Source organism: Schistocerca serialis, chromosome 1 (assembly GCF_023864345.2).
Source record: "Schistocerca serialis cubense isolate TAMUIC-IGC-003099 chromosome 1, iqSchSeri2.2, whole genome shotgun sequence".
Taxonomy (NCBI): domain Eukaryota; kingdom Metazoa; phylum Arthropoda; class Insecta; order Orthoptera; family Acrididae; genus Schistocerca; species Schistocerca serialis.
The window spans coordinates 321,228,809-321,253,387 of NC_064638.1; the positions used below are offsets into that span (position 1 = coordinate 321,228,809).

Sequence of the window (24,579 nt, forward strand, 5' to 3'; positions counted from 1 at the left end):
GATCACCTTACTGAAAGCTTCTTCAGTTATATCAAAACGCTTTCCACGCAGTTGTTCCTTCTGCTTGGAAAACAAATCATAGTCTGGTGGACTCATATCAGGTCTGTTTGGTGAGTGGGAAAGTATTTCCGATCCGTATTTGTCGAGTGTTTCTCTCACAGGTAGGGCAATACGAGGGCTTGCCTTATTGTGCGAAATGAGGACACCAGCTGCAAGCATGTCAGCCGAATTTTCGGGCCCAAAACATTTTTCAGAAACAGCTTCTAGTGCGCGTTTATTAAAGACGTCCATCGGGGCATTCTATAGTTATGATTCCATTCATGACATATGCAAAGATCATCACCAGTTTCACCTTTGTTGCTGGCGACGTAGTTTTTTCGGACGTGGAGAGTCGGAGCTTTTCCATTGTCAGACTGAGACTTCAGTTCTGACTCAAAATCTCGTATTTAGTTTTCATGAAGTGCAATAGTCCTTATCAGGAACGTTCGACAACTTTGCAGCAGTTCTTCTGCGGTTATTTTGCTAGTTGCTTTCTATTCTTCACTTGGATCATGCGGAATCCATCTGGCACAACTTTCCTCATCTTTAACTTTCCAGTTATGATTCAGTAAACTGAAGTGATAGATATTGTGGCCTCATGCGCAATTTCTTCACAAGTTTTTCGTCGATCCTCTTTCAAAACGTCGTTAACGATAACCTGTGAGACGTAGTTTGTTGCAGTTGATGGCCTTCCACATCTTGGGTTGTCCTCAGTGCCTACCCGACTTTCACGGAAACGTGTAGACCACCGTGATACTGTGCTGCGATCCACTACACTACTCCCACGCACCTCTCTCAAAGCGTTGTAAATTTCTGTCGCTTTCTTTCCACGAGGGGATTCGATTTTGATGTAGGTACGCTGGTCATTATGTGCAATACGATCTGCCTCGATTTCAGCTTCCATTTTAAAATTGAATTACTCACGACAGCCGCGCGGGATTAGCCGAGCGGTCTTAGGCGCTGCAGTGATGGACTGTGCGGCTGGTCCCGGTGGAGGTTCGAGTCCTCGCTCGGGCATGGGTGTGTGTGTTTGTCCTTAGGATAATTTAGGTTAAGTAGTGTGTAAGCTTAGGGACTGATGACCTTAGCAGTTAAGTCCCATAAGATTTCACACACATATGAACATTTACTTGCGACGCCGTCACAAGCAAACAAATAATTTCACGATCGTCTCGCCTAAAGTCTCGCTCACAATTGACATGAATTTCAACTTCACGATGCCACTATAACGGCCGCGCATGTGCAGTGTGCAGGACTTTTGAAATGACCCTCGTATTTAGATGTCTGTTATATACACAGTTAATTTTTTCCCAAATGCTAGTCGAGAGCAAAGTGGCCGATATGACTGGTTTTGAAACCATTTTTTGGCTAGATGGTAGACATATACCTCCTGCCACTTGGTCATTATGCATGCGAGAACTTGCCGTACTTCTTAGTTACTTATAGTGCGCTGTGGGATATACAGAACAAAATCTAACTATTTAACAAATTGTAGGTTAGAGTCTCTAGATTGCAGCTAAGGTTTGCTGAAAGCAGCATGTGATAGCTTGCTGAGAGGAGATATTACGAGAATTAGAGTGTCATGGTTCAATGATTACCTCTTCGATCACAGAAACTGCATACAGAAGAAGCTGAAAAGATTAAAAAAATGTGGAAAACAGTATGTGCTCGATGTTTTTTCTAGTCTCTTTTTACCTACTGGTATAATTCTTTATCCAGCTCATCATCTTTCGAGACAAGAAGATAGCCTTTGACAAGGCTGAGACATGTGTTCGGGATTTGCGACCGTTTGTTCAGTACAAAGACCAGCCTGAGACTTGTTTTGGATGGTTTTGGATATCCGCATATGCAAATCTCGGGATGTTTTTTCATCTCTGAATTATAAATAATATTCTGTGCGTTTTAGGTGTTTCATTTCGAGGAACTGTAGAGTAATATTCCTGGTAATTCTCCCGTAATCATGTCGCAGTGCAATAGTAACATCTCTTTAGGTAGAAAGCTGTCTTCGCCCAACCTGTCACTCACTGTGTAGACCACTATAACAATGAAAAAATAAAATGCTAAATATTCAAACGAATAAAATACACAGCCATGCAGGATTTCCTATACCCGTAAACACAACGCACGTACGTGCGCCGACAGGCAAAGAATAAAAAAGAAAGAGAAGTGTGACGACTGAGAGTCAACACCGAACTTAAATAAATGTAACGTACTGCGCACACAAATACAGGTAGATCTGTCAGTGTTGAACTAAAGCAGTATCAATAGTACCAGCCACAGTGCTCTGTGGGTCACTGCAGTGGCTTGTCTCGTTTGCGTGAGGCTACGGGAATAGAAATAAGATAAAATAGTCACTATTTTGTTCTGCCTGGGCTCAGCGTGAATATGTCATTACAGCTTACCGTCAGATTTGAAGTTCTGTACGGAAACATTTTGTTGACTCCTGTCTACATAAGGAGAAATGGTCATCGTAATAGAATAAGAAGCCGTGTGGAAAGAATTATCTGTTCAAAAAATTTTATAGTACGGTCCAAAATACCAAATATGTTATTACAGTTTCGTGTATTCAGCGTACAGAACGAGTCTGAGTCACACTAAAATCATCATATTTGAAACATTTTTAAGTCTTTAGTCGAGGAATACTTAACTAATGAACTAATAGAACCAGTGCACTATAGCGGGTGTCTCATATTTCAGTATATTTAAACGATTTAGTAGACAGGATCAGCAGCACTATAAGACTGTGAAAGCCTTCTATTTACTTTTCAAATTTCGACTTTAATAATTAAATGGGAATTTACTGTTAATCAGAATTCAGGGAGAAGTTGGGATCTAAATGACAATAGATTTATTCATCCTTAACATCACAAGACAACAAAAATGACTAAATGAACATCACACAAACATTTTTATTTGACAAATGCTTTCACTAACATGGGTTCTATGGTGGACAAAGTGAACAGCTGGGGATCGACACACAGCACTAGCCGGAACGCTAATCGCTTTATCTGAGTTCATAAACGTGAATACAGGTTATGGCCCAAAAACTACACCACCATCAAGTATCTATATTCTACCATTCCAAAAAGAAAAATATGGATCGAAAGAACAGGGTGCTGAGAAATATATGTTGGAGCCCTATGCCATAGCTGCGAATACGTTACCCTCCTGCTGGTCAGGGCGGCACACCATGATGCGTTCGGCGACTGAAGTATGGACGACTGCAATCTGTTATTAATGGTGCGTGCCCGAAAAATACAAGTACGCGGTCTCGCTTTCAGTTAATTCGGAATGCAGGTACTTTCCTATGAGCGTCTGAAACCCCAGTGGATACCAGTGTGCAGGTGGACCCGTTTGCTGGTCTGCCAAACCAATTTGACTCCATGCCATGACTATGCATGACAGAATATGTCAAATGTTTAGACGCCCTTCTCAAAACAAATAAGTACACCCACTCATCACTCACTGTGCGCTTGATGCTAGAAGCAGTACCTCTGACAGTTCAGAAGGTGACTAGCACAGGCTCTACGTGGCACACTAGCAATGGACACAAGTCTCACCGTTTGGGTAGAGACCTGCAGTTCTTTACTAGTGAAGTGCTAGTACAAGAGTGAGATCTCTTCTCTTTCTGCCGGCCGCGGTGGCCGTGCGGCTCTGGCGCTGCTGTCCGGAACTGCGGGACTGCTACGGTCGCAGGTTCGAATCCTGCCTCGGGCATGGATGTGTGTGATGTCCTTAGGTTAGTTAGGTTTAAGTAGTTCCAAGTTCTAGGGGACTTATGACCTAAGATGTTGAGTCCCATAGTGCTCAGAGCCATCTTCTCTTTCTGTCTGCTTCCTACTCAGCTCGGTAGCAAAGCACATTTACATCTCAGACTTCCCCCACTTTAGCACAAGTCAATCATGTGCTGGAGCCCAGCATTCGAAGCGGGGAGAGAGGCATTTGCTCTGCAACACCGATTTGACCAATCAGAGACTTTAAAGTTAATTGGGAGAAAAGGAAATAAGATTCGGCTACGCGGCCTCTTTCCCACGCGTTTGCCATGTCTTTTGCTAACAACATGACCAGGATGGAACTACAACCCTTCATAAAAAGCTTGTTATCTCCCCTGTTGCGTCCATTTCAAAGTTTCCACGGAACGGCCATAAACTCGCTAAAAGCCTCATGCTTTCACAAATATGTTTTGTAACAGAGTCTGGACGTCTCGGCACCAGTGGCCCTGTCCCACGGAAATTCGCAGAATGCTCACAGTTGTTTTGCCGGCTCCCTGCCTAACAAGGGCCCATCGTCTGCTTTATTGCCGGTCTACAATGCGCTAGCCATTGCAGCGGCGACTTCTCGGCGCTAGCCAGTGTACCTGGACTCGGCTGCCTCCTGACCGGCGCCATCCAATGTGCCTGTACAATGAGACTATGGAACTCGGCCGTCCGGAAATGTTCCCACCAGGTTCCGCAGAAAAAAACGCGCTTCCCTCGGCCCACCGTCGCCGTGCACTTTTAATGCAGTCGTTTGAATCGGCACGCTATTCCTCTGAACGCGGGTAAAGCTTGTCTTTATTCTTTCCCTAGAGCAGGCAAGCAAGAGCATTAACTACTGCCCACCATTTCATCATGATGTATGAAGTCAAAAACACAATAAAGATCGTATTCCCTAAGAACATGAAGTGGCATAACACCGAATTGGAAGTGAGAGTGCTCTGCAATCTCTCAACTGCTCGGTGACGATACTGCTGTGTAGAGGTATCATCCTTGCACAGTCATAAAGAATTGTGTAAAACCAAGGACAAAATTTCCTCTGGGTATGATGAAGGATGTTAACTTTAAATACACAATAATGGCTATAGCGTAGAGGAAGGAACTTACAGTACATAATTATAAGATTACCACTGAACATCATACACGTATTCATATGTAATACTATTAAATGGAACGATCATGTAGAATCATTATTAGGGAAGGCAAGTGGAAGCTTACAGGGAAACTGGACCAGATTTAGAAAAAAATAAAATAAAAATAATAATGATAATAATACAAGAAAATAAAAAATCAATCGATTAAAGTTGTGTTCCATACTCGAATGTTAGCAATTTACATGACAGCAGTTTATATCCTTAGGTTTCTGATGAAATGAGAAAGACTTTTTTAACACATAATTCAGGCTTCTGTATAGTTTGCTTCTATAAAGCTCCAATTAGGATAATTTATTCCCGTGCTATCCTTATCACTAGGATAATTTATTACCTCCCACTCCCCCTCTCTTTCACTCCCTCTCCCCTCTATTCGTGGCTGTTTATCGTTTGGTTCCGTCACTTCTATATGTAAGAGACTGTTTTAGACGAAGTACACACTTGCTATGCGACATTTACACTTTGGACATGTTGGAGTTAATTTCTTTAAACAAGTTATACTCTTGCTGTGTAACTATTACACTGTGAGGTTGTTGCGGTTCATGTCTTTAAACAAATTACATTCTTGCTGTGTAACAGTTATACTGTGTAGGTGTTCTGGTTCGTTATGTTAAACAAAGTACACTGTAACTGAATAAGTCGAGATGTTGAGATTCACTGTTTTTAAACAACGTACGCTCTAGCTACATAACAGTTGCACTTTGGAGATGTTGGGATTCATTTTTTAACAGAAAGTACGCTTTTGCTACGTAACAATTTCACTGTGGAGTTGCGGACTTCATATTACACTGATAGCCCCTGGATCCATGTTTAACCATTAACGCTGAAACGCAGAAAGCGTTTTACATTGGGGTTTCGTCAATGAGTAGAACATATTACTCATTCCGAGGGTGACTATAGGCAAAATCGGTATAGAAAATGTTATTGATATTATAAAACATGGTGGCGGGCAGTAGGTTATCCATATAACTTTGCGCACTATTGGCAAATGATTAGCTTTTCAGAGCATTCACACAAGGTTGGCGCCGGTGGAAACACCTACAACGTGGTGACATGAGGAAAGTTTCCAACCGATTTATCATACACAAACAGCGGTTGACCGGCGTTGCCTGGTGAAACGTTGCTAAGGTGTCTCGTGTAAGGTACCATCACGTTTCCGACTTTGATAAAGGTCGGATTGTAGCCTATCGTGATAGCGCTTTATCGTATCGCGACATTGCTGCTCGTGTTGGTCAAGATCCAATGACTGTTAGCAGAATATGGATCGGTGGGTGCAGGAGGGTAATACGGAACGCCGTGCTGGATTCCAAAGGCCTCGTATCACTAGCAGTCGAGATGACAGGCATCTTATCCGCATGGCTGTAACGGATCGTGCAGCCACGTCTCGATCCCTGAGTCAACAGATGGGATCGTTTGCAAGACAAGAACCATCTGCACGAACAGTTCGACGACGTTTGCAGCAGCATGGACTATCAGCTCGGAGTCCATGGCTGCGGTTACCCTTGACGCTGCGTCACAGACAGGAACGCCTGCGATGGAGTACTCAACGACGAACCTGGGTGCACGAATGGCAAAAAGTCATTTTTCGGATGAATCCAGGTTATGTTTACAGCATCATGATGATCGCATCCGTGTTTGGCGACATCTCGGTGAACGCACATTGGAAGCGTGTATCGTCATCGCCATACGGGCGTATCACCCGGCGTGATGGTATGGGGTGCCATTGGTTACACGTCTCGGTCACCTCTTGTTCGCACTGACGGCACTTTGAACAGTGGACGTTACATTTCAGATGTGTTACGACCCGTGGCTCTACCCTTCATTCGATCCCTGCGAAACCCTACATTTCAGCAGAATAACGCACGAGCGCATGTTGCAGGTCCTGTACGGGCATTGATGGATACAGAAAATGTTCGACTGCTGTCCTGGCCAGCACATTCTCCAGATCTCTCACCAATTGAAAACGTCTGGTCAATGGTGGCCGAACAACTGGCCCGTCACAATGCGCCAGTCACTACTCTTGATGAACTGTGGTATCGTGTCGGAGCTGCATGGGCAGCTGTACCTGTACACGCCATCCAAGCTCTGTTTGACTCAATGCCCAGGCGTATCAAGGCCGTTATTACGGCAAGAGGTGGTTATTCTGGGTTCTGATTTCTCAGGATCTATGCACCCAAATTACATGAAAATGTAATCACATGTCAGTTCTAGGATAATTAATATATTTGTCCAATGAATACCCGTTTATAATCTGCATTTCCTCTTGGTGTAGCAGTTTTAATGGCCAGGAGTGTATGACGCGCCACTGCCGTGGGCGGTAAGCTGGAGGTAGGAGCCTGCTCTTCGAACAGGATGCCTATTAAGCTGGGCTGGCATCGGATCTACAACTTGATCATCGTTCTTTTGTAGAGGGCAGCCGCTCGTAATTCGACGATGACGAGATCTAGGCCGCTGTCGCTGATAGGAAGGGTGAGTGTATCGTATCGACCGTTTAGTATCAGTCCTGCAGAATGAAGTAGACAAAGACCGCCATCAATTTGTGTGTAGCATGATCAATGGCATCGATAAGATGGTAGCCAAATGGGGTATTCTGGAAGCCAAATGAACGTTGACATAAGCAACCGTTTGAATCGTGTTTAGTGTTGAGTAGATTGCCTCGGACACTCGCTCGTATCCCTTCAAGCAGTCGGGTATAATTAATCACCGCCGCGTTCCTGATGTTGGGTATGAAGGCAGTCTCTGAACATTTAAGAGTATGTTGTAATCAGAACGGGGTCACACATCCTTCTTGGAGACCCTGCCTATCACCACTGCTTAGGACTTCATTAAATTCATATGGTTATCTGCAGCAGGTCCGTATGTGGCAGTCCATTCCTGCGTCCCTTGCACTTCGTCACCCGATGGCGCAGAAACACCAGATCGTCCGCATATGCTCGGCAGATGAAGGCACGACCTTTCAATGCAGTTCCCGTCAGCCAGCATCGCGCCCCATGTAACAGTGGTTCGAGGGCTATGGCATACGGAATTACTGATAGTGGGCATCCTTGCTGTACCGATCGGGAGATGACCTCTGAGGCTGCCATGTGTTCGTTCATTGATTATCACTTGTGATGTAGCATTTGGGAGTAGACGCATGATTGTGTAGATGAAGGCCAGGGGGAAGGCCATTCGTCACAACACGGCCCTCAGGTGGTCATAATTCATTCTATTAAAGGCGTGGTCGAAGTCCATCGACAACATAACTCCACTGAAGCGACAAGCCTCTGCCAGGGCGATGGCGACCCTACGATCTTCGAGTGCTGTCTGTGTATTTCTGTTACTGTTCAGCCAAGGAAACAATTCGGGCAGGACACACCGAATGCGAGTGGTTAGAAACCGGATAAAGAGTCTGAAGTCACTATTAAGCATATTGAGAGGGCGATAACGTGCAACGCCACTGCCGCTCGATGTCGTGGGGATCGGACGAAGGAGGCTTCCGACGAATTCAGGTAGTAGTGAGCAGCCATAAGGTCGTTTAAAGCGCAGCGGAAAACCATCCACATCTGGTGATTTGTTATTAGCCCCTTAAGAAGAGCAATTTCAATGTGATCGGTCGGGTTCAGGCTCTTAACGTCGCCTCTCCATCGAGAACACCAGCCAGCTAATGCAGAAGATCGTCACTCGCTGAGGCATCGTGGTTCTCTGCTATTAGAAGCGCCGTCGATGTTCCAGAAATGATTCTACAGGCGTCGGCCAGCCGGCATGTCGAGGGCATATACTAACGTCCTCCGGCACCGCTGTTTGTCGTGGATGATACGGTGCATGGATGTAGGTTCGCCTCCGATCCAATCCTGACAATGCGCGCACGTACGAGTGTACGCTCCAGACGGCGTCGTGTGAGGGTGATGATATTCGCCTTTATCCGCCGTGATTCCATCTGTCCTGCTTCAGACAGCACTTGGGCGGGGATCTCCCATAGCAGCATGAAATAGTTCGCCATTGTTTGGTGATGCCAACGCATTGTTTCGCAGCCGTATTGGATCAGTGTGCGTTGGAGGGCGGGCATGGTGCATTCGAGCCACCACCTAAGCGTGGTCGGATGTGATGGTAGGCATCTCTCACATTCCCTCGGCTTCTCTGTTATCAAATGTCGGCACTGTGGTTCGTTGAGGAGCACAACATTCAGTCCCGCTCACGTTGCGCCTTCTGCCACGGTAGGGATAACGTGCAGACATAAGCAACATAGTCAGTGAATGCCGTCGGAAATGGTTTCACATCAAGCGTCCTGTGGGGATGTAGACACGATCAAGGCGGCTCGCCGAGTGGCTGGTTACACAAGTGAATCCTCGCTGGTTGCCGTGTATGCGTAGCCAGGTATCTATGAGGTGCAGTTCATTTACAAGCTGGCTCAGTTCTGCGTATTTAGTGAAGTGTGGTATTTAGTCCTTCTGGGATAAGATGCAGTTAAAGTCACTCCCAAGGACGATGTGGTCGTAACGACCAAACAGTGGCGCTATCTCTTCCATATTAAATTGGACCCATTCTCTTCGTTCATCAGTACCAGAAGAAGCAAATTATAAGTTGAGGATCCTGACGTCCCGAAAAGTGACGAGTTGATTGGAGCTAGATCACGTTGTCCATCTCAATACCTTTCTTCAGGAATATGGCTGTCCAATGGCCATTCTCCACGCACAGTGTATGGTGGATGTCGCACACATAAATAGGTGAGAGCAGATCAAGCGAAGCTTCTTGCAGGAGAGCCACATCAAGATCTGCCACCCTCAGCATGTTACAGAACATCTGGAGCTTGACGCGTGTACCGATGGTACAGAGAGCAACAGCGTCTATCCGATAAGGTTGTCGCTGAACGGAGGAATTAGAAGCGCTCATGAGTGTATGAAGAGCCGCAATATTTCGGAACGACTCTGCCTCCGCCAGCACACCCTTTCATAAGTCCTTCATCAGTCAAAATTCGCAGAGTGGCGTAGTTGCAGTCGGCACAACCGCCCCATAGTATGGGCCTTCATCGACATCGTCGGACAACAGGAGGATTGGCTGTCGTCCTGTTGAGGCACTCTGCCTATAGTGGTCAGTGTTTTATCTGCTGTGGAGTCGTAGGATAGCTCTGTTGTTGTCCTACATCTATTGGCATTTCGCTGTATGTGTGTGTTGCCAATGCAGTCGCCACCAGGGGACGGACTGGAGGTTCTGTGACTATTTCGTCCTGCAAATAAGGATGCTGCCATTGGGGTCATCTTCTTCCTGAGACAGTATCCGGTGGGAATCCGCTGGACCCAGCCGGTGTTTCTTCCTTCGCTTTGAAGAGGTTTGTTTGCACACATGGGTGTCAGTGTCCGAAGACCCCTGAATGTCCGCCAGGGACGAAGGCTTTGGTTGGCTCAACCGTGGACGCGTCTTCTGTCCCCAACGCCTGTCACCCACCGTCTCGTGATGAAGGTGCTGCTGGAGAGGACTCAGTCGACATTTTCATTGCTTCTGCGTCGTCCTGCTGCTGCTCGAGAGGCGACGATGGTCGTGATAAAGACGACGACGCGGTCGGTGAGCGGTGGTCGACAAAAAGAGCGTACGTCAATGGGAACACAGTTGGTGTAGGCATCTCTGCTGCTCCCCTGGCGGTAACTGGGTAATTCGACGTTGCAGACAGTTAGAACGTACATGACCTTCTTGAATGCATTTCGAAAGTGTCTTCGGTTGACGGTCATAGATGATGATGGGACGACAGCCGCCAATGTACAAATGGGACGGTACATGTTTGGAAAGTTCAGTGCAGATCTGTCGCACCCCATTAAGAACGAACTATGTGGTGAAGTGCGCCCATTTTCAGCCGTATTGCTAATCACTTTCCTGTAGGTGCTCAACGCTGTAACTACTATGTCGTCGGGAACTTCAAACGGTCATTCAAAGACCCGAATAGTCGTCTGTCTGAACCCCACATGTTCCATCTGGACATTACTTATACGTCTGTCCGAATGTCGAAATTCAAGACCATCTCGCGTCGCATTAAAAATCCTGCTGCAAGCGGTGACATTGACCATCATCACGTACGCCACACGGCTCACGATTGAACGATGAATGATGGTCATTATAATCAGCCCGGACTTCGTGTGTAGGAATTTTTAAATTTCTAATGGCTATCAGATGAGGAATCCCATACTAGCCGTACTCAGCTGCGGAGTTTCCGGTGTGAATGCGCTAGTCTTTCCCTGAAGAATACACAGTTTCGTTAAAGTCCGTGGTTTTGTTAAGGAAGTGGTCGTAATGTAGACCTAATTATTTCGAACTTTGTTGTCCGACGGTGAATTTCACGACATCAGCTATAGTAGGCATAGATCTGCTACCCAAGAGAGACGTACGAAAATTTATGGCGGACAGGGCTTCTAACCCAGATTTCTCACTTATCACAAGCAGTCGCCTTAACCACTTCGGTTATCTCTGTACACTCCCCAGATCGACCCAAACTTCCTTATGCCACACTGACTACTTCCTTATATCGCAGTCTACTAAATTCATCACCTAATGCTCACAACATTACTTGGGTACCTGCAACAGGAAAAATGAAACAATGAAAAGTCGGGACAAATGTTGTTATCATCGTGTGCCTGCCTAGGTCTGTGGTACCGGGTGGTCATTATAAAAGTGCAGATTCTCACGGTGGTCCACCAGGTGCATATCTGGTGTTGACAGCATCTCGTTAACGTCTCCGGGGCTCAAACTGAACAAATTGTGTAATCAGTGGCATAATCTACATTATGCCTTTCTTACTTGTTTTATCTTTTCTGCCCACATCCTATTCGTAATATATCACAAATGGAGCATTTCTATATGTCTTTCTTGCATTCACAGCGCCAGATTTGCACCTGGTGGCCAAAATCGGAACTACACTACTGGCCATTAAAATTGCTACACCAAGAAGAAATGCAGATGATAAACGGGTATTCATTGTACAAATATATTATACTAGAACAGACATGTGATTACATTTTCAAGCAATTTGGATGCATAGATCCTGAGAAATCGGTACCAGAACAAACACCTCTGGCCGTAATAACGGCCTTGATAGGCCTGGGCATTGAGTCAAACAGAGCTTGGATGGCGTATAGAGGTACAGCTGCCCATGCAGCTCCGACACGATACCACAGTTCATCAAGAGTAGTGACTGGCGTATTGTGACGAGCCAGTTGCTCGGCCACCATTGACCAGATGTTTTCAGTTGGTGAGAGATCTGGAGAAAGTGCTGGCCAGGGCATCAGTCGAACATTTTCTGTATCCAGAAAGGCCAGTACAGGACCTTCAACATGCGGTCGTGCATTATCCTGCTGAAATGTAGGGTTTCACAGGGATCGAGTGAAGGGTAGAGCCACGGGTCGTAACACATGTGAAATGTAACGTCCACTGTTCAAAGTGCCGTCAATGCGAACAAGAGGTGACCGAGACATGTAACCAATGGCACCCCATACCATCACGCCAGGAGATACGCGCTTCCAATGTGCGTTCACCGCGATGTCGACAAACACGGATGCGACCATCATGATGCTGTAAACAGAACCGAGATTCATCCGAAAAAAATGACGTTTTGCCATTCGTGCACCCAGGTTCGTCGTTGAGTACACCATCGCAGGCGCTCCTGTCTGTGATGCAGCGTCAAGGGTAACCGCAGCCATGGTCTCCGAGCTAATAGTCCGTACTGCTGCAAACGTCGTCGAACTGTTTATGCAGATGGTTGTTGTCTTGCAAACGTCCCCACTTGTTTACTCAGGGATCGAGACGTGGCTGCACGATCAGTTACAGTCATGCGGATATGATGCCTGTCATCTCGACTGCTAGTGATACGAGGTCGTTGGGATCCAGCATGGCATTCCGTATTACCCTCTTGAACCCACCGATTCCATATTCTGCTAACAGTCATTGGATCTCGACCAGCGCGAGCAGCAATGTCGAGATACGATAAACCGCAGTCGCGATAGGCTACAATCCGACCTTTATCAAAGTCGGAAACGTGATGGTACTAATTTCTCCTCCTTACGCGAGGCATCACAACAACGTTTCACCAGGCAACGCCGGTCAACTGCTGTTTGGGTATGAGAAATCGGTTGGAAACGTTCCTCATGTCAGCACGTTGTAGGTGTCGCCACCGGCGCCAACCTTGTGTGAATGCTCTGAAAAGCTAATCATTTGCATATCACAGCATGTTCTTCCTGTCGGTTAAATTTCGCGTCTGTAGCACGTCATCTTCGTGGTGTAGCAATTTTAATGGCCAGTAGTGTAATTTTTGCCAGTATAAATCGGTTCCGCATTATCTCATCCGCTAGGAAGTTTCATACCAACGTACTCTCCGTTGCAGAGTGAAAAATTTCATTCTGGAGACACGTTTCAGTTGTTCAGGCATTACTTCGAGGTGATAAAGAAAATAACGTAACGTATGGCGAGTTGTCGCTTAAAAAGATTTTGGATGGCGAGTGGTGAAGCTTGATTTCATCTTTCGCGCTGTGTGAACAGGCATACTAATTGTTACTGGTCAGTTCGAACCCTCACATTGTGCAACAAATTACGCTTCACGATGGAAATGATTGAAGTTTGGTGTGCGGTTTCTGGCAGTCAAATTACCGGCTCGAAGTTCTATGAAACCGCTGTCAATATAGACGTTTATCTTCAAATTGTCGAGTACCTCTAGTCTCAGGTAAAGGAACATGAAAGGCACTCTGCTTTTTGCAGCAAGAGGAGACTACGTGCCACGTATCTCGTTAGTTGCTCTCTAGTTTATGAAGCCTCGCAGAAGGAGACTCGATAAGCCACGTTCGTCGGATCTGTCTGTTTTTGATTATTGTCTATGAGAACATTTGAAAGTAAAAGAGGCCGAAAATAACCCTAAAACGGCAGATCAGTTGAAGGGAAACATAAGCCGCAGTACTGAAACAATGGATGTTAAAGCTCTGCGTGAAGTGAGTTTGACTGTAACAAACCGAGCACAAAAATGGAGAGCGACTGTTTTCAACAATGGTAGTTTAAAAGTACTTTCTGATTATATTTTTATACCACTAACCGTGCGTATTATTGCCGTGAGCCACTTTCATATTGGAGTTACTGTATGTCAACTACAGCCTACGCGCTACGAATCCGTCCCCGTTCTCAGCTGTTTGCCGCCCTCTTTTCTGCTCTGCCTTTTGCGGTCGCTACTAGACGCAGACTGACAGACAAAAAAGATGCGGCACCAGATGATGAAAGCGGCGCAGATAGCTCCAGAGAACAATTCAGCCGAAAGCGGGCCGACGCTTCCATATTGTCTGATAGCTTTTCAATTAGAAGATTACTGCACAACAGGACGGACCAAGGACTTTGGCAAACGAACGCAGCGGATGTTCTTTTGAAGTCGAAGAAAAGTTCTGGTTAACGAGATCCCTCGGCACTACTATTTCTTTGATAGATGACAGGAAAAATTAATTAATGTCAGCGATAATTACGATAAAAATGAAACCGAGAAGCACTTGCTGACGATACGGGCTACATCTTTGGCTTTGAACTCAGAGGGACTTGCTGATGGCACGACCGAAAAAATTTTTATCGGTGCGTCCACAATTTTTCTATACGAACATGGACTACGTAAGCCTGAAGCGTCATTCCAGTAATGGGTTTCATGAGTACCAATGAGATAGTAAGACAACGTGGAAGGACAGCTGAAATAAATCAGTGTAGCGTGAAGTGACCCGCTGTTTTTCTGTAGATTTACTCATTTTTTCTGAACAGTCATCAGCAGAGATCGGATTTCGGAGGAAAATGCTAGATAAGCGAAATGATATCCTTCGTAAGAAGTTATGATTACGACTGATATTGCTTATAAATGTCTCTTAGACGGAAGCTCTTTGCTAACTTACTTTATAATTCTGAATTAAAGCTGTTATGATAAAGGTGTGTTTTACTTCTAGCCATGGTTGTTGACATTAGCTTTTTGTCGGGTTTTAAGGAGCTTAAGTTGCATGCGCTAAAAAGGAGCTATGCTGCGGTATAATTATCAATGTTGCGAAATTGTACTGCGTAAGTGAAAACCGGAGAGAAGTTCGGGATTCCCCGACGAGCTTGTACTGCGACTAAGCAGCTGGACGTATTATCAGTGGTGTGATTACCAGTTATAAAAAACTTTGACACTGTTGTGTTATGAAATACGTCGCGGTGTAGTGAAGAAGTCAGTACAAAAAAAGTGCAGGAAGTCAATACAACATTGAAGAATTTTGTAGTTAGCTGAGGAAGTGATTAAAACCTGTGCAGTCTAACAACAGATTTGTTATGATACGTTTCCGAAGAGTTTTGTTTACCGTTAGCGGATTCGGACTTTTCTTCTCAGTGAGAGTGACGAAAGTGTGTGGTAAGCTTGCGACATGCATTATACAATTATGTGAATTCTATTCAAATGTACTTACGATCTATGCCAGTTGTAACTAGATGAGATTCATGATTAAGGTATATCATACCACGCGAAACGTTTTAGTGAAATGGTACCTATACTTTTATATTTTTAACCACTAATCTTCGCTAAAAAATGCGGAACCTATTTTCCAGTTTTAGTCTTTTTGCGCTGTTGATCCACTTAAGAGTGCCTACAGTTCTAGGTACACAGATGGCACGTTCCCTAGTGGTGTTTTTAGTTCATCCTTGATTGTGAAGAAACTAGTTAGTACAGAAGACAACTTTATGAAGATTTGCATTGAAATTTGTAGTTTCTTCGTTGCTGAGTTCTTACAGAGCATAAAACCTGCAACATAAAGACGACTTCTAGCTAATCTCTGTCTCAGTGTCACAATTCATTTATTTCCGTAACAATAGCTTACTGTCTTCGGTGACGATTTTTTAAGTGCTGGAGTTACTACAGCACAATACACTCTTCTACTCTGATGCACTCCAGAACTCGTGATGGTGCAATCATCGGAATCCTCGATTCCCTTAAGTTTCTTTTTTGTCTCACTTATTAGAGTTCCGTACTTCAATACATAAAAACTGAACATTATAGAATCACTCTGTTGTCCGTCTGTCCAGCTGTCTGTCCGTTCAACTGTTCAAAACCCTTTTTCTCAGGAACGGTAGCCATATCACTTTGAAACTTATGTCACATATTAAGGTCTATAGGCACTTGGTGGTATAATATATATAAGCTTCAAAGTCAAGCTACCGAAAGGTACGGGCCATTTTTGTCACATACTTTGATACTCGCAAACGTACTCATCGAAACCTACTGAATACTTTGGACTCACGTACAATCATGAACTTTGCCATGAAGAAATGTTTCGTGGTTCAAGTAAAGGAAAAAATCCGAAATTGTTAATTTGTAATTATATCAAAAGAAAAAAAATTGGCATTTTTTTAGCTGACACTCCGTCCTCTGTATGTGAAGACATTTTTCAGGAACGGGAATACCTATCAATTTGAAACTTAAGTTACGTACTCAGGTCTATAGTTCTTTGGTGGTGCAAAAACGTTAAAGTATCTAAGGCAACGCAGTTAAAAGATACGCAATTTATTCACATATCTTGATACTCGCAAACTCACTCACTGGAACCTATAAGGTAGCCTTCTTCCCTCTGACGTGGAATCATTAAATTTGGCAAGAACAGTGATTTCACAGCTGAAGGAAAGGAAAACATTAGAACATGCTACCAGAATGAGATTTCCACTCTGCAGCGGAGTGTGCGCTGATATGAAACTTCGTGACGGATTAACACCGTGTACCGGACCGAAACTCGAACTCGGAACCTTCGCCTTTCGCGGGCAAGTGCTCTACCATCTGAGCTAACCAAGCACGACTCACGATCCGTCCCCATGTCTTTGCAGAAGAGCTTCTGTGAAGTCTGGAAGGTAGGAGACGAGGTACTGGAAGAATTGAAGCTGTGCGGACAGCACACAGTTTTAATCTGTCAGGAAGTTTTAGAACATGCTAATTTATAATATATGTCACGAAAAAATATTTCTTTTTTCGTTTGTTAATCGGCTTTAAACTTTCTCGAAAGTAATGGAATCCCTGGGCCCGTAGATTGCCAATATCGATGTCGATAACAGGCAAAAATCGTCGTAATCCTCGATTCCCGGAATCGATGAACTCTCCATATTTACACTTAAGCTTGTAGGGAACCCTCAGTTCGCGAGCTCTGCTCGCACCTAACCAGTATTTTATGTACCGTTTCTTTAACTTGCCATTTAGGTCTTGCCCTTTGCTACATTCTACATGGCAACTGAGTTTGCACTTAATACGTAATCGTATGTCTCTTTATTCGCTTAGTTTGTCTCTGCTAGAATTCTCTGCTTCTAAATGACTGAAAAATATCCTTGACAGTTTTATGAACGCACTGCAGGATGAACCCAGTACTGGTTCTGGTTTTGAGGCGACGGCGTTTGATATCAAGGCTCAGTACATTACGGATGGTGCTTTAACCGCGTCTCCAGAGCGGCCTCTACGCTGTGAAGAAGGACACACTTCGTTTGACTCCGCTGACAAGGTCTGGCCGACTTGAGTATTGCTCAGGCTACCGCCGGGAAGGAGCTCAAATGCCTCGAAGAAACGGTGCGGAAAAGAGCAATAAATTCTCGAAGAAACATAACAAATCCAACAGAAATAAACAATTTAATATTCGCAGAAAGGTAGCAAAGGTGTAGTCCCAAGACGTGGGATGGAGGACATTTCACTTATTTCTTTATGTAAAACGGAGGCTTCATTTACAACTTCGTAAGTAGAAGACTGAACCACCTCTCTGCGGCAGAGGTATGAAGTGGATTCAGGAATACGGCAGTTCATATTTCAGTCATCCAGATTTAGGTTTTCCGTGATTTCCCTAAATCTCTTAAGGTAAATGCCAGAATGGTCCCGCTGAAACGGTCACGGTTGATTTCCCTCCATTTCCTTCCCAGACGATAGCTTTGCTTTCTAAGACATCGTCGCCGACGGGACGTTAAATCCTGATTTTCCTTCCTTCTACTACCTTCCTCGACATAGACCATATCCTACATATTTGAAAAGAATTGATAGGAGACAGCGAACAGATAGTAAAAAGGGAACACCATATAATGTCTTACAGGGCTATACCCTAGCTGAAGAGACAGACAGAAACGCGAGTGTTGAAGGGCAAAAGTGTCCACGAGGCAGACACCACAGAAAATTCAAGCAAGTCCAGTAGACGAGCGCAGGGAACAAGAAAGCAGCTCCAACATCTATACAATTGCTTGAGCGAGCAATGGAATAGTGGAAGAAAGCAGGCACATTTGGTACGTGGCGAATGAGCCGTATAAACTGAAGTTACGCGTTCTAGACTGTCATCACGTGATCTGGACGGAAAACATTTTGATGTGCTCAACGACATGACAGTCTGGTACATAACGTATAGAAAAACTCCTCACAGTAATATAACAGTAAAATATATGCCTCTTCTTCAAACTAAAATGGGAAAAATACGACTATAGGTGACAAGACTGACATCTCCTGAAATGTACGGTCAGAATCGGTGGGCAAACCGACATAAAAAGAAAAGGGAATAGTAGTCGTAGTAGGACTGTAATATTAGCGCCGTTCGTATAAATATTACTAGTAAAATCAAAGTATTGGTAATAGTAACAGGGAATTCAGAAGTTAGTTCTAATAGTAGATGAAGTGGAGTATAATTGCATTAGCACCAGTGGTAGCATCGACAACATTAAATATAAAAGAGGGATCGGAAATAATGCAAATCCGAGGTTGAGACTCTGTGACTGGAAAAAGAAAAAGAAGAAACAGCCAACTAGGAACGGAGAATAATACCAATAAAAGCTACAGTAAGGTGAAAGTAGGCTGATAGTTACAGAAGTAAAAGAAATGTAGCGTAATTAATACGAGAAATATTGTAAATTTTAGTATTTGGTGTAGAACAAAGCATACCAACTAAAAAGGTCATATTTTATTGTCGACTAATTTTAAATTTTGCCCTCAAAACTGGGCGCTTTTAGGAATGGGTAAATACGAAGATTAAGAAAATATTTTAAGGTAGGCTAAGTTTTTCATGGACACTTTCCTCGTTTTCATACTTGATACCAGCAGATCTCTTTTGTTACAGAAAACTGTTTGCTCTGTCATATACTTCTGATATCTTCCTTACTTTGGCAGCGTTGAATGATCTTCCTTTCAGGGAGGGAGAATGATTTAACTTATCCTACTGCTGTGTCTCTCAGTTATAAAGCTGAACATGTAGCAATTTACCTTTCTTCTACTCTACATTTTCTTTTTCCTACTTTGGTTATATTTACACCATAACTGGAGCTGAGTACGCTTTCCATTAATTCCAGTATATCTTCGAAGTCTCCCTTACTTTCGTAGACAATGCCTGTGTCGTCTGTATACCATAGAATACAAATATGTCCCACTTATTTTTTTCTAAAACCAAATTAAACTCCATGCAGTAACTCTTCAATTTTCTTTTCTGTTCTCCTGCAAATCATTCTAGAGACCCATTTACAAACTTGAAATGTCAAACAGATATTCCGACAGCTTGTACATTCATCTGCACTTGTCTTTTTACACGGTATGATTATGACGCTCTTGTAAAAAATATGATAATACATACCTGGTTATCTACAGTTTTAACACTAAATGTAAAATATGTTCCTATATCTTCAAATAAATTTAGCCACTCCAGAAATACGTCTTCGAATCTGAGTACTTTGAGCTCAGATCATACATAGCTCTGTCCTATTCTGACTGGTAGACTGGATAACATGTTTCTTCCACATCAACACCGAGCGAGTAGATGCAGTTATCTGGAGTCGTATTCAGGAGGATGGCGGTTCAGATACCGCTGCAGCCATCCAGTTTCAGGTTTCCCGCGGTTTCCACAACTCAGTTTTGGTAAATGTGTAGGTCAGTGATACTCAACCTGGGGGTAATTACCCACTAAGGGATAAAATGAAATTTTCTGAGGGGGAAAAACATAATGGTGCACTTACGTTTCGGTCAAGGAGCTAAATAATCTTTTAAGACCATTATTGTTATCACAATTTGGTAAGACTGTAATACTGATTAAAAGTTTCCAACAAGTCCAATTTATTTCAAAATATTAGCGTTAACACCTGACACGGTGTGAAGGAAGTTATTCTTGTCATAGAATTTACTATCAACATTTTCCTCACATAGTCCACCCGCTAAACACTTAATTCTCTGTTGGTCCATCCAGGACAGGGGACATCGGCTGGTTAAATAACTGTCAATGTCAATGACATTCACCAACAGCCGTGTAACTTATGATGTTATTTTATTTTATTTTGATGGCTACCAGTTGGAGAGAAGCGTATGGGGCCTGTTGATAGCATAGTGAAATGCTGAAACTGATGGCATTCAAAATAAAAATAACATCTTAATTTATACAGCTGTTGGTGAATTTCATTGACATTGAGAAACACATACTTTGTTCTTTGTGCTATTGATCATATATACAGAAATATCTTAGTAAAGTACGTTTTCACAGTTGTTGGTAGTTTCCTGAATAGACCACAAATTACTTCATTATGCATTTCGCTACAATAAAAGAACTAATTGATAGCACAAGAGTAAATCCACTGGGGTTGTCAAAACCATGGAACAGCGATGTGCACATATAGCGGCAGTGTCGCGTACACAAGGTATAAAACGGCAGTGACTTGGCGGAGCTGTCATTTGTCCTCAGGTGATTCATGTGAAAAGGTTTCCGACATGATTGTGACCACACGACGGCAATTCACAGACTTCGAACGTGGAATGGTAGTAAGAGCTAGACGCATGGATCATTCCATTTCGGAAATCATTAGGGAATTAATTTTTCCGAGATCTACAGTATCAATAGCGTGTCGAGAATACCAAATTTCAGGCTTTATCTCTCATCGCGAACAACGCAGTGACCGACGGCCTTCACTTAACGATCGAGAGTAGAGGCGTTTGCGTGTAGTTGTCAGTGCTGACAGACATGCAAAAGTGCGTGAAATAAGCTCAGAAATCAATGTGTTATCTACGACGAACATATCCCTTAGGACAGTGTGGCGACGTTTGGAGTTAATGTGCTATGACAGCAGACGGCCGACGCACGTGCTTTTGTTAACAGCACGACATTGCCTGTAGCGTCTCTCGGCTCGTGACCATAACGATTGGACCATAGACGACTGGAAAACAGTGGCCTGATCAGATAAGCCCCGATTTGACTTGGTAAGAGCTGATGGTAGGGTTCGAGTAGACCCACGAAGTCATGGACCAATGTAGCCAATTAGCCACTGTGCAAGCTGGTGTGGGCTGTGTTTACATGGAATGGACTGGGTCGTTTGGTCCAACTAAACAGATCACTAACTGGAAACGATTATATTCGGTCACTTGGAGACCATTTGCAGCCATTTGGCGACTTCATGTTCCCAAACAACGATGGAATTATTGTGGATGGCAATGCACCATGTCACCGGGTGACAATAGTTCGCGATTGGTTTGACTAACATGCTGGACAATTCAAGCGAATGATTTGCCCACCCAGATAGGCCGACTTGAATAGCATCTAAATTTATGGGACGTAATCGAGAGGTCAGGTCGTGCACAAAACCCTGCACCGGCAACACTTTATGGATGGATTTAGAGGCAATACGGCTCAATATTTCTACAGGTGACTTCCGACTTGTTGGGTGCATACAATGTCGAGTTGCTGCACTAAGGCAAAACAAGGTCCGACACGATACTAGGAGGTGTCCCAGTGTATATAATGGCTACTACACTAGAGTAGCACCTACACATTATTATTATTAGTGGCAGTGGTCTGACACAAAGCATTCGCAGCTTGCAGACTTCCAGTTTCTGCCAGTTCAGAAGTAAGGAGTCTTGCAATAAAATGATTCACATGCGACAAATGTAGTGCATAAATTTTAATTTGATTGATTTTACATGGGTATGCGGGGTGTGAGTGAAGCAGCTGTCAGTAAGAAGAGGAATGGTGTAGAGAAATCATATTTTGTAACATGTGGATAGTCAGTTTCCTTTTCCGGAAGGGAGTCCTTGTAGCACTCACGATGCACTGAGAATTGCTTCATCGTCGTATAAAAAGGATTGTTAGAAATAAACAGTTCCAGTTGTCTCATTGATCAGTAGTTCATGGGTAAAAAATTAAAAAAAGACACAAAAGAAATATAAAACAGCTATAAAATTGAAATAAAATTTATCTTTCATCATTTTAAAAACGGTAACGTTCAAAGAAATTGTTTTTTAATTCTAAAGTTTATGCAGGCCTCATGCTGATGATCGTGTGTGGGGTTGGGTGGGGGACGTGGGGAGAGGAGGGATTACTTGCTTATATCTCATTGAAATCAGGGGTAATGGTCTCAGAAAGGCTGGCAACCACTGGTATAGACAGTCCTTTTCGGAAAGGCCACTGCCGAATTTCTTCTCAATTCTTCTCCAACAGCAGCTTGTGCTCTGTATGAAATGGCCTTCTCGTTGTTGTTTGGTCTTTAGTACGAAGACTGATTCTCCACGCTATCCTATGCAAACTTCTTCATCTCCGAATCGCTACTGCAACGTACATCCATTTGATCCTGCCTGCTGTATTCGTTTCTTCGTCTACCTCTGATTACACCCCACAGTTGCGTCTAACACTAAAATGATGCTCTCTGGAGGTCTTAGAATATGTCCTATCAACAGGACCCTTCTTTTAGTCAAGTTCTGCCACAGATGTCTCTACCACAACTGTATTAAGTACTTCCTCAGTAGTTCTCCCTCAAGTTTCGTTCCTTTTCAGAATTTTTCTTTGGCTTCCTTTACTTTTTGCTCAGTGTACAAATTGAATAACATCGGTGATAGGCTACAGTCCTGTCTCACTTCCTGTTCCACCAGTGATCCTCATTGATGTCTGGTCTCTGTTCAACCACTATTGAAGTGATAGTTCGGTAATATTCTTACTGTCAGCACCTTTTCTTTTGTAATTGGAATTATTACAAACCTCTTGAAGTCTGTGGGTATTTCACCTGTTTCATAGATCTTGCGCACCAGGGGAAACTGTTTGGTCACGGTTGTCTCTCCAAAGGGTATCGACAGTTTTGAGGGAAAGTCTCCCGGCTTCGACTTAGGTCTTTCAGTGCTCTGTCAAATTCTTCTCGCAGTATCGTATCTCCCACTCTTCCATGTTTATGATGTTACCTTTAAGCTCATTTCGCTTGTATAATCCCTGTATACACTGATAAGCCAGAACATTATGACCAACGGCCTACTATCAATATGAACCAATCTAGGTGATAGCAGCGTCACCTGGCGAGGAATGACTGCAGGTGAAATCACGATCAGACGTCGTGAAGTTGGGCGGCAACCCCTCATTACAGATATCGGAGGTCGTAGGCTGGGCACACGAGTAAAAAAGGACAGGCGCCGAATTGTGGCGAACTAACATCAGACCTTAATGTAGGGCAGAGTACAAGACTGTCTTAACACACAGTGCGCCAATAGACGTCCATAGCTAACGACCCATGCGTGTGCATGTTAACTCCACAATATCGGTAACTACGACTGAAATGGGCACGTGACCATCGGCACAGGCCGTTGGCGCAGTGAAAGAATATTGGATGGTCTGATGAATCACGATAGCTGCTTCATCATGCCAGTGGGAGAGCACGAATCCGTCGCCTTCCAGGGCAACAGCTCCTTGACACCTGTACTGTGGGGCGGAGCCAAGTTAGGGGCGACTCAGTTATGCTCTGGGGAACATTCTCTTGGGCATCCATGAGTACAGTGGAGATCAGCAACGCACCGTGACGGCCAAGGAACATCGTACACTGGTTGTAGACCACGTACATCCCTTCACGACGATTATGTTTCCCGACATCAGTGGTACTTTTCAAAAAGCTAATGAGCCATGTCACAAGACCAGAAGTGTGTTGTAGTGGTTCGAGGAACACAGTAACGAGTTCCAGTTGATGTGCTGGCCCTCCAACTCACCATATCTGAACCCGGTCGAACACATCTCTCATGTGACTGACCCTGGCGTCAGAGCTCAACGTCCTCCTCTTCGGAATTTACCGGAATCAGGTGATGTGCGTGCAGATGTGGTCTCAGCTCCCTCCAGCAACTTACCACGGCCTCATTGCTTCCATGTCACGATGAGTCGCCGCTGTTCTCGTTGCCAGAGGTGGACACACCAGCTATTGGGTAGTTGGTTATAATGTCCTGGCTAATCAGTGTATATTCCTTCCTCCTTCCAGTTTTATCTTCTTTGCTAGGTACTGATTTTCCATCTGTGTTCTTAATATTCAGACTCCCACTTCCCTTTTCTCCAAAGGTCTCTTTAATTGAAATATAGGCGCTATCTGCCTTTCTCCTAGTTATATTCTGAAGAGTCAAGGAAATATCGTGTAGGGTGCCCGCGAGCACGCAGAAGTGCCGCAACACGACGCTGCATGGACTGGAGGGAACAGACACCATGAAGCCTGCAGGATTGTCCATAAATCCGTAAGAGTACGAGGGGGTGGAGATCTCTTCTGAGCAGCACGTTGCAAGGCATCCAAGATATGCTCAATAATGTTCATGTCTGGGGAGTTTGGTGGCCAGAGGAAGTGTTCAGAATCAGAAGAATGTTCCTGGAGCCAATCTGTAGCAATTTTGGAAGTGTGGGGTGTCGCATTGTCCTATTGGAATTGCC

The 24,579-nt window shown here is 44.1% G+C and overlaps 1 protein-coding gene across 1 annotated transcript in view; it reads left to right on the forward strand.

The window, feature by feature from the left end:
* Nucleotides 1-10,375: 10,375 nt before the first annotated feature.
* The window catches only part of LOC126470486 (insulin-like growth factor-binding protein-related protein 1), a 200,822-nt gene continuing 186,618 nt past the window's right edge, over nt 10,376-24,579 (forward strand). Inside the window, exon 1 of the mRNA XM_050098398.1 lies at nt 10,376-10,508. Within this exon, the coding sequence (XP_049954355.1) occupies nt 10,376-10,508 (133 nt within the window). The remainder of the gene's footprint in view (nt 10,509-24,579) is intronic.